We start from the raw sequence: 11,606 nt of genomic DNA on the forward strand, positions 1-11,606 counted from the left end.
TCATGGCACGCTGGCTACTGCGTGTTGTTACTAGTCAGCCATTTTAACCCGATTGACTCAGCTTGTATATACAGTGTAAATACTCCCAACATCCCCGTAACAAGCAGATTTTCTGGGCACACATTTTCAACACATATTCTGTGCTTTGTACTATTTCGGCTCATTCCTTAGATACAAACAACAACCAGAACAAGTCTTTCGAACAGACATGCGCACCAAATAAAGCATATGGTTCTACATTTTACATATCATAATCCAGGCATCTTTGAACTGCTGAAATAACTCTGTTCCAGGATCTCATCAGATCACTTATGAATTGATAAACCACTGATACACTGAAGCCCACAAAACTCCTCTCTTTCTTTTCAACGCCATATTGTCCTTATGGTATATCCCGTCTGAGTGGATAGCGACTGTTATAATTCCAATTCTCAAAGAGGGCAATGACTGCCGTTTATCCACATGGAAGGAAAGCGGAAGAAATGGGCCACAAGGTTTTCGGCACGGCTTTATGTTTGGCCTACACGGGAAAGAACAGTAAAGCGACTTTTTCCCGCTTCCAAGAAAATGACAGGTAAGCATCCTTTATGAAGTCGTTATGTAACGAATAGTCGCGAACATTATTGAAACGGCTATACCACGAAATGAAGGTTCTTCCGTACGCGATAGGTTTACATGTGGTGTGCAAAGACATGGAAACTACGTGTCGACAGCAGCTCCCGAGTTGAGTGAGTGCTAGCTAATCGGAAGAGGTTTTCTTGACGCATCAAGAACTGGTAATCTATATTTGCTCAAGACCATTGAACGCGTGCTGCACAAAAGTCCTTAAATTAGAGAAGATTGCGCTTGTTTAATGTTCTTGGTTAGAGAGTGTAAGCTGCATGCCTGGAGCTTCGCGAAGCGCAGAAACCCATTCGAGGAACATTATGTAGGTGCAAATAATGGACGGCAAGCACTGTTTTCTTCGCATTGCGTACTACGGTGTTGGGAGCTTCTTACGTTACGAAGCAAAAATTTATGGGCGTCCTCATAAACAGCCCGCTGCTCCCTTTCTCTAGATCGAATATTGGTCTACGATGCGTGATGTTTGTGTTTGTTAACTGAGAAATAAGCGGCCAAGCATATTTCGCTTCCAACGAGTGTCTTCCCTACAAGTCGCACGCAGTGTGCACAAGAGCCCTGACGTGGGCGCGTAGCCGGCCACGCGCCCCGGTGTTCTTCCGTGCAGCGCGAATTCTCTTGGAGTAGGAAGTGCTCATAGACCAGCGGCTTCCAATTTTTTGGACACTAGTCTTCCGGTAATAGGCAACCGACAGAACGAGGAAGACAGAGTAAGTATGGAAGGGTCTAGGCACTAACCTCTCAGCGCCTCATTTCAAGTCAATAATAAATCCATCGAGAAAGCTGGTTTAGCTGTAAGGAGCTAATAGCAATTATTTTTCCAACAGCTGTTGAAAAGCTGGAATGCCAAACTTGTTACTTCACTATACTAGTAGATATATTCACAATTTTCTTCTTAATTTTTTGAGCCATACCATTAGCATCAATTCTAAAACAAAGTATACTGAGTTGTACGAGAACTGAAAGCACTGTTTTGCAGAAACAGAGCTAATATTCGTCCCAGCATTTGTGTGTAAGCATACAACTTATTGCCATAATTTATTTGAGACTACAACACCTGCATGGACAACACTACCTTCCTGACGCGCTGGCTCTTCTGCACGTGTCACGGTATGCGAAATGAGCTGTCTTCATCCTTTCAACCGGTCTTGCGTACTGATAATTTCTTTCGCGAGTAATCACAGACAACTGTTTTGAGAAAAGCTTTGATTTTGTAGGACCGTCACGACGAAAGCAGAAGGCAGAACAGCAATACAAGAATTTTGCCATTGAGAAGTGTTTTTTTTTTTTTTGCCATTGTGCAGTTTGTTCTCCATCATTGTTTTTTGTCCCCGATCCTTTTCCTTCTGTGCAGAGTCGCAGGTCTAAGCATGCCAGCTCAGCCTGACCGCTCTGCCTTTCTAATAAATTATCTCTCTCTCTCTTGCGTGTAGATAAATACTCGGCACTGCAATAATGTATGGTGCATTGCATCCTTCGCTGTGCAGAAAGCTGCTAAAAAAGAGGAGAAATCAAGAATATATATCTGCATATATATCTGCATTCTTTATCGTTCCATCAAATGTGCACATGATGATACAATCGTCCAAAAAGATATAGAAATTATTTCTCTTTGGTGTAACACTTGGCTAATGAAGCTTAACGTTCCTAAATGTAAAATTATCTCTTTTAGCCGCAAGCATACTAAATCTACGCTTCTTTATCACATAAGTGACATCAGTATTTTGCACGACACTCAATATAAATGTCTTGGCGTTCACCTAACTTCAACTCTTTTGTGGTCAACGCACATTGCATACATATGCGTCAATGCTTCGAGATCATCTTGCGTGACTCAAAGGCAGCCCTACAATCTGTGCTATCAGCTCTGCGTCGGGGGCCATACGAACAGCTACTATTCGATATTAGATACCTACTCCATACATCACAAGAGAAAGGACACCACGTGACGCTTCAGTGGCGCGCAAGTCACTGCGGCGTCACAGGAAACGAAGATGCCGATAATGCCGCTCGGGCAGCTCTTGCAGACCCACAGGAAGATGCCATACTACTTTAACGGTCTGACGCAGCCAGCAGACTTCGAATGCTTGCACAGGAGATCACGCTTTCTCTATGGTGCACACCAAGCAGCAAGACCAACCGGAGCAATCGTCAATACCACCTGCCCTGTTTGATGCATCTCTGTGTGCCAACTGGACTCCGCCGAAGAGAGGCCACTCTGCTTTATCGCTTATGGCTAGGGGTGGTCTTCACTAAATTAGGCATTGGAATGGTCGGCAACGCTCTCTGCAATACCTGTCTTTGCGAGGAGACGCTAGAACACATTCTATGCGACTGTCCTGAATATAATGTTTAGAGACAGTCCCTGGCGTTCGTTCTAGCGCACCTTGACAATAGACCATTGTCACTTCAAACGATTTTGACATGTCGCCGGCAGAAGACATCGCAGCTGAAGGCGACGAAGGGACTACTTCGGTTTTTAAAAGAGACGAGCTTGGACAAGCGGCTGTGACAGTGATGTCACGTACCACTCAAGAGTGATGGAATGTAGCTGACGATGTGTGTGCTGTGCTATGTGCTCTCTCTCTTTCTCCTCCCCATCTTTCATACCCCCCATCCCGTTCCCATGTGTAGGGTAGCAAACTGGTTGAGCTAAACTGGTTATCCTCCCTGCCTTTGCTTCTCCACTTTTTCCTTCCTTCCTTCCTTCCTTCCTTCGAGATCATTAGGGTACATAAGACGCAAGTTGCATAATTGTACTAAAGACATTCGTAAACTAGCTTATCTAACATTTGTTCGACGAGACCTTGAATACGCCGCATCCGTCTTGTCTCCTCATCAAAAATACTTGATCGAAAAACTCGAATCTATTCAGAATACGGCTGAGCGTGTTATTTCAAGTTATTTTGACTATAACAAAAGCATAACACAAGATAAACTCGACCTCTTACTACAGTCCTTGCATGATTATCGTGATATATCCCTGCTATCATTATTTCATATATGTGTTCATAATACAGCGCCACCAGTTGTGCGTCTTGAAAGTCCTCATTACAGGTCACACCCCCTGTACAATCAGTTCAATTTCATGCGCATCTACGGAAATACTCATTCATTTAACTGTTCTGCTCTTCCAAGAGCCAATCGCCTTTGGAACAATCTTCCTAACGCCATCACTTATGGGAATGACCATGAAAATTTCCGGCTTCTTTTAACAACGCATTTTTCAAACTCCACATAACCTAACGTGTTATTTTTCTTGAGTTTGCCTTTTTTACTGCGCTATACTATCCCTTAAATACTGTTTTGTTATAGCCAAATATGTCCCGCTCGCTCTGGAATTCTATTGATTATATTTTACTCTGTGAAAGTTTCTTTTTCACTGACCTCCCGCGTTCAAAAGCATGCGCATTGTCCTTTGTACAATTTTAACACACAGTACTGTATGCTAGCGCATTTCTTTCACTGTATTTTTTGTATATGTATTCGAATACGTATTCTACCTATTGTATAATCTTTGAGTGTGCTCTCCCCCCTTACATAATGCCTCTAGGGACCTGTAAGGTATATTTAAATAAATAAATAAATAAATAAATAAATAAATAAATAAATAAATTCTTGCGGAAATGCAATGGTACGCTGGCTCGCTTATCTTGAACGAATGGGGTAAAGTCTTCAGAAACATGGATATGCTGCTGACGCTTACAACGTTGGCAGTCACTTTAGGAAACGCTAAAGAGGATGATGGAGAAAGCCCGCGCACTCAAGAGACATTAATTAAATTACTTTTACAATGTCATACTAATCCGATGTTGCTTCCTGCTGCTTCTTTTCTCTTTAATGCTTTTTTTCCTTTTGTTCACATTTTCACTCGCCTAGACATCACCGATTGTGGTGATGTCTGGTCTGGTGATGCATGGTTAATGGCACGTTAGAACAGCCGTGGCAAGCCTATGAAGAACATTGAGAGACATACGGAAGTTCAGTGAATGAATGTTTTTATTCTATCCCTTTAATCGACAAGGCTAGCGACATGGCTTGTATATATGTTGACTTATTCTTTATTGTAGCGCAGGAAGAATGAGAGAGACAGGGAAAGGCAAATTAGACAGACAGACTGCGCTAAATTTCAACAACAGTTATCGCAGGCGTACTTATATTCCTGAACAGGTCATAAGAGACTTCTACTTTACTCGGCAAATATGAAGAGAAGCGGCAAAACCACAAGCAGACACTTTTGTGGTCACACTGATTATTTAAAAGGGGGCTACCTAATGCGCAATACTTTTGTTTCCACCTGCTGCACTGCGTGTCACATCGACGTAATATTGGCGCGTATACAATTTGATCCGAGAGCGCTTCACCTTTGGCGATAAGGTTCCTAGCGACATGGCATGGTACTCTCGAGTACTTTGCACATATGCAGGGTTCTACCAAATGCTTCTTGTCGCGTTTCATTCTGTTAGTACTGTGCATGTATTCCGCCACATTTCGTTGTTCTACCTCCTACCACTAATATAGTAAAGTTAACCCCTCGCGAGGAAAGAAAAAACGTGCCCACGCTTCTTAGCATTGATGAACGTGGCCTAGCCGTCTTAGAGTCAGGGCAGATAAGGCAGATGGCGCAAGGATCGCTCGCAAACTGCGCCATGGTATGCGCATAATTGACATCGCCATAAGAATGAACCTCACCATAAGTATTCGGTTACGTGTTCTTAGATTAGGCTGTTGGGTTCATCATTGATGGCTGCCAGGAATAAACACTTTGGGCGAAGAGGATCAAGCACATTTCCACATCTTCTGGAGAATATAACAGTTACCCTTTGCAGACAAAAAGAAAAACAACCAGAAGCAAGAAACAGCACCAGAGAAGAGAGAGAGCGAGATAAAAGCAAAGAAAAGTCACGGAGGTTAACCATAGGGTACCTTCGGATGTCTACACTGTACAGTGGAAGCAGGATAGGAGTGCTATAGATAAGGGAAAAGGTTACAGGGACGTTTCACTTCGTGAGCGCCGGTTACAAACATGCGTATGGGTCCTATTCCCTTTTTGTGCATTGCCGCGTGGAATGGTTTAAAGATGCCTTGATTGTGTGCAAGCGTGGATGTCTTTTTCAAGGCCTATTTTTTTATTTTCTATGTTTTATGTCCGTTTTTAGATTTTTCTAATGTGTACAGTGCCATTAGGACACGCGATAAGGCACTGTAAGGAAATCCACTGTATTTATTATTTCAAGCAATTTGGTAGTGTACTGCTCACACCGTGCATTTTCCCGTTCTTCTTGCTCTTCTGCAGTCTCCTGGGTGCACGCCAAGCTCACGCCCTTTGCCGGACTTGTTCAGCTCGTGAGAGGCGCTTGGCGTCCACTTCTCGGGAGGTCAACTCGCGCTATGCCTGCTGCCGCTCGCGTCACTGCTCCGTCCTCGCCCTGTGCTCAGCCTCTCGATCACGGGACGAAGCCGCTGCGCCGTTAGCGCACGAGGAACCCGTAGCAACCAGAGGAGGGTAAACCAGCGCGCCTCCGACTACCCTCTTCCTCGGCGACGCTTCTCCTCCTTTCCCCTTCCCCGCTTCGCTCAACTTTCCTGTAGGTTACGTTGCTTTGCCGCGCGCTACTCTAGCGCTCCTCCTCAGTACTTTCTCCGGCGGATGATTCTCTTCTCCACCTCCAGGCGCCTTCCTCCTCCAGCGCTGGCTTCCCTCTCGGCGACATACATAATCTAGCCTATTTCACAGACGGGGCATGTACGCTTGCGCGTAAAAGACAGGAACGATATAGAACTGCTGTTGTCGGGCCTTTCATGCTGTCGGCGAAGGCATATCGTAGTATATTCAGTGTCTGCGTCCCACTAACAATTTCGACGTCACAAAGTGCACATTCACAACTTGTGACGCAGTTGGGTATCATTCCCATAACGCAGCTGCACCTTTATATGGGCTTTTGCGGAAGCATCGTGCATGAGCGAAATACATCCAACAGAACAACACGAAAAGAAGACTGAGGGTCTGTGAGGTCGCTAGCGGGCAGGCGCATAGGCAGAAAAAAAAATAATGAACCGATTTTAGCGATTTCTCGTCAAGCTAATCCAATTCGCGGCTGCAATAATCTGCGGCTTAGCTTGTTTGTCTGTATGCCGATAAAGGACCTAGGACCAAAGGAATCATGCTCGTCTGTTACAACCAGCGGGTTCGCGGCAGTCTATGACAGCTATCTGAATGACGCCATAGCCTGGAGGCAGATCCGTATACAAAAGTGTGTTAGTAAAAAAATCTTTTTATCGCTTGCAGACACCACGAGCGCCTACTCTGTTTTCATCACCAATCTACAAACGTATGTCACGGACCATGCGCGGATTCCTGCCATCATTTTCGTGATTATAAATCTGCTTTTTCAAAAGGCGCCGAATCCAACGGAAACAAGGCAGTCGCAACTGTGCAGCGCTCGAAGGCAGACACTTGCTCTCCCGCGGTGCAAAAACTGTAAGTGCTCTCTTCGAACTCCCGTCGACATACACTGTGCCGTCAACAAAACAATCTTGCGGTATGTCCCGAATTTTAACTTCATTTGCTATCTCTGCATCAGCGGTCGAACCCTGCGCTAACGGCAGCTTCGTTTTAGTTGCAGCGTTGCAACTGTTTTCATATTCTTCTGGCGTGGTCGCGAGCAATGGCCCTTTGTTAGCGCGTTACCGTGCACTTTATGTCGCGGATTGTTAAAAGCGCATCTTAATTTTCTGTCAGTGTCCGGCTCTGGTAGGCTATAGCAGGTTATTCAATAGTAACTGATTGTAACCGGCTGCTTTCAATAATTTAACTTACCCACCTGTCCCTGAAACGCACGCACTCTTGTTTTTTCTTGCCGTTTCGACCACGCGCAGCCTCCTTCTTTAGTTATTCTCCATCCGTGTTTCAACAATTCACTTCGCGCAATTCCAGCCCCACCATGGCAGCAGCAGCAGCGCCACGCAGCCGTTCCCCATCGCCTGACGGGGGCAGCACTCAAGGTAACAGCAGCAGTGACGACGCCTCGTCCCACGATTCACAAGATGCGGCTGCTGCCGCGCAGGAGGCCCTGGGCGCCAGTCCAAGCGATTCGGATGAGTCGCGCGACCTGGTGCCGATGCAAGACCTTAACATTTCCGAACAGGTGACACCACCGGAAGGCTCCTCGCCGCCGCACGAAGAGTCCGAGCCTACGGACAGCGCGGCACTGCTCATGGAACGTATAAACAACATTGCACGGCAAGTCAGAGACCACTTCAGGAAGTACCGGTTGGGATACTTGTTCCTCCTGGCGTTTGTGTCGGTTATCATAGCCGCGGTCGGTCTTGCGGTGGTAATCGCCACATTCGCGCCGAAACAACAAGCGCACACCACGACCGAGCGTCCGACGCCACCCCCGCCGAAGACTCGTGTACTGGAGTATTGGCGGCCGTGGCGCGAGCGAAAGGCCGACAACGGACTTCCTCGAATCCTGCTGTGGAACAAAAGACAACACGACAAGTTCAAAGTCGTCGGGTACACCGTGTGCGCTGCAGGACGTAACAAAACGGTGGTGTGCGACGTCACTCACGAGCGGTACTTCCTATTGGTCAGCGACGTCGTGGTCTTTGATGACGAGCATCTGGCGCATTGGGGCATGCCTGAGGAGCGAAAGCCATTTCAAAAATGGGTCTTTTGGGCCAAACGCCACGTGTCTGCCGACGTAAGCAAGCCGAGTTCGGAGGACTCCCTTTCAGTCCCGCTATTTGCCGGCAAGATCAACTGGACGATGGCCTTCAGAGACGACGCAGACATTGTCGTTCCGTACAAAAGATGGCGCTGCGATTCGCCAGGGAATACGTCTCTGTCCAAGAGCTCAAAGCGGACTAGCGAGAAAAGGAAGGACGTCGCCTGGATCGTGGGCACTTGTGAGCAGAGTCGATTTGAGAAGCAAGCACCGTCCCTGCCTGGGGAGGGCGACCCCGTTCAAGGTCACTGGGAGCGCACGGTGAGCCTGCAACTGTTTCCAGCGTGCGGGAATAAACGGTGCCCGTCGCCGCACGGCTGCATTCCACATATCGCCGAGAACTACAATTTCATCGTGGTGTCTTTGAAGCCCGACTGCTTCCAGAGCGCCTACGAACTCATTTACGACGCGTTCCAATACAACGTGGTCCCCGTCGTGCTGGCGCCACCCAACGCTACCCTCAACGTTCCCCACAACTCAGTGGTCAGCTCGTCCGACCTGCAGCAGCCGGGCCAACTTGCTGCTCACCTGCGAGAACTCCTGAACGACCGTGCCCTGTACGAGAGCTATTTTGCCTGGAAGGAGAACTGTTCCTTCGCGCCTTCCGAGAACGAAATGTGTCCACTGTGCCGCGCTGTTATGACAACGCCCGCGGACTCCGTGGACCTTCATTCCGACATTGTGGGATGGTGGACGAAAGGCTTGAAGTGCGAGGATGACTTTCTGTACGGCCTCGACAGGGCCTTCATGCCACAGCTCTGAACCTCACCTTCGGATGCGGACAGTTGAGCTGGTGTGTTCTCGGCTCGGCTGCGTGCGTCTGGCAGGTTGTAGTCTACTGGCGCGCGCTGCAGTTCTATATATCCATTTCACAAGCAGTATTTTTACCCTTTTCATACCCATACTTATAGCAGTCTTCGTTGTATTTTCTGGGCACCTATGTTTCTGCACCTGCATTGCTACATTTTCTTTCCTGCATGCCTTTTAAGATGAATAAACGTTGCTTTTAGGATTCGTAAATCCATCTCTTTTTGTCGTTGTTGTTGAGCATAGAAGTAAGCCATGAACGGCAGTTCCTGCACGATCGAAGTTACCTCTTTCTGGTGAGCGATTTATTTCCTTGACGCGAACCGCTGTTACTTCTTCTGCAGCTTTTTATGATTGTGTCCCATTTCCCACCTGTAAGCGCACTAACCAATATACGTATGTATGCTCTTCACCAGTGGACGCCTTTCAACAGACTATGCCTACGGCGTAATCGGCGCTTTAAATTCTGGAGGTCACTGTTTCTTTCAATGTAGTTGGGCAATGCCCAAACGGTATACCACTTGTGCTGCAACACAGGAGCTTATGCCGAATGTTTTTTTTTTTTTTAATTGGGATAAGTAACTTATTCGCACTTCTAAAGCAACGAGAGTTCTAAAGTGGAACTGTATGTTACCATAGTGATATTTTGTATTAAATTTTCTCTCCTGCTCTGCATTCAAAACACAGCAGAAACAAGCTGGGCGGCTGTCTGGCGCAAGGCAATTCTTGCGAGTGGAGAATCTTGTGACTTCACGTTCCTTTTTTTTGTGGAATGTGTAAGCGTGACGTGGATAGGAATCTCTGAGTGCGAAGGAATTGGCCTGCGTACGCCGATCAATATTTCATTCAGCAAGAACCCAAGGAACGGACACAGCGTGGTAGTGCCCACGTAACGATTTACAATAAAAATACCTGAATTCACCTGCATTGACGAATTGTTTCGAGGGGTCTGAGAAATGCGCTGGATTACCACTTCCTAAATACTACCGTGGTTTCTACCACGAAAGCATTTAGTAGAATGCTACCGGCAGCCCGATAGCATCCTGCCACCAGTTGAAGTCAATGAATGTCGTCCTGGGCGAGTAGGGGTGACGTCACTGCGCACGCCCCTATAACGCGTCGCCCTGGCGTGACGGGAGTAGCGTCCGACTCTTAAATTTTTAGGTTGCACTATTTTCGTTATCGGCCCACACCTTGATGGCTCTTTCCAAGGACGCCACCCTCGCTGAGCAGAGAGCAATGAATCCTTCTGAACTGTGCAAACCACTCCGATTTCGTTTACACAGTACATACTTCACCTACAACTACCCGCCGTGGTTGCTCAGTGGCTATGGTGTTGGGCTGCTGAGCACAAGGTCGCGGGATCGAATCCTGGCCGCATTTCGATGGGACGAAATGCGAAAACACCCGTGTACTTAGATTTAGGTGCACGTTAAAGAACCCCAGGAGGTCTAACTTTCCGGAGTCCTCCACTACGGCGTGCCTCATAATCAAAGTGGTTTTGGCACGTAGAACCCCATAATCTAATTTTAAATTTTTCACATAACTCTACGATATCCAAGCAAAAAGAAGGGACCACTATGGTGCCGTCGCTATTGGTGACAACCGAAAACCTTGTGATGGAGGCACTCGAGCAAATCCTTTGAGAGTTCAAACCTGCACCGAAAGTCTTTACGTTAGTGGATTACTGGTTTTGTATCCTGCACAAGAACGACGCCAACCGGTTCCTAAAAAGCATCAACACCATACAACCAGCCATACAATTCACTGCGAAAGACCGAACAGAAAGGTGACTTTTTTTTTTTTTTTACTTGGGAGTCGTTATAACGGCGGCCCCTCCTCCTCCGTATACTGGAAAACGACCCACACCGGTCACTACCTCCACTTTTCGTCTTGCCACCCAGACAGGGGTATTGTCTTGCCACAATGCCTCTGTCGTGCGCCTTTGATTCGTCGTGCTACCCCCCTATGCTCTAGTGAAAATCAACTCCAAAGAGAGCTCGCGACACGGCGAGCTATCAAAGAGCGGCTGTTCGGCTGACCTCCTGCGCAGAATCGAAAAACGGGTGCTGAATTCTGAACCAGCAGAAGATTGAGATATTCAAAAATCGCCGAGCATTCCATAAATGCTTGCTGTCAGTGAAGTGCTGTCACGAATATTAAAAAAAAATCATCAGCCCTTTCACTCTGCGAAGAAGGACGAGCAGCGACGTTGTGGTGTGTTTTACCTCAATCGACGGATCTGTGTATATGTAGTTATTATTGTTATTTCATTACAAGGTCACCTAGGCAACTATGACGTAACCACAACACACAACGCCCAATGGTGGTAACAGTGTGTAGGACGCAGATGTCCGTTAAACCGAGCCTCGGTGTGAGCGACGATATGCGTTGACCGGGGCGCAGTCAAATGAGTGCGCGAAACAAAGCCCGCTGTTTTGTAATTTC

At 47.0% G+C, this 11,606-nt stretch overlaps 1 protein-coding gene across 1 annotated transcript; it reads left to right on the top strand.

Moving 5' to 3' along the window:
* The first annotated feature begins 6,984 nt into the window (after nucleotides 1–6,984).
* LOC126524728 (4-galactosyl-N-acetylglucosaminide 3-alpha-L-fucosyltransferase FUT6-like) lies at nucleotides 6,985–9,375 on the top strand. The gene is made up of 2 exons (XM_050173010.3): nucleotides 6,985–7,102; nucleotides 7,559–9,375. The coding sequence occupies exon 2, from the start codon at nucleotides 7,566–7,568 to the stop codon at nucleotides 9,111–9,113; it is 1,548 nt and encodes a 515-aa protein (XP_050028967.2). The 5' UTR covers nucleotides 6,985–7,102; nucleotides 7,559–7,565; the 3' UTR covers nucleotides 9,114–9,375.
* The last annotated feature ends 2,231 nt before the right edge of the window (nucleotides 9,376–11,606 follow it).

This window comes from Dermacentor andersoni, chromosome 3 (assembly GCF_023375885.2).
Source record: "Dermacentor andersoni chromosome 3, qqDerAnde1_hic_scaffold, whole genome shotgun sequence".
NCBI classification, from domain to species: domain Eukaryota; kingdom Metazoa; phylum Arthropoda; class Arachnida; order Ixodida; family Ixodidae; genus Dermacentor; species Dermacentor andersoni.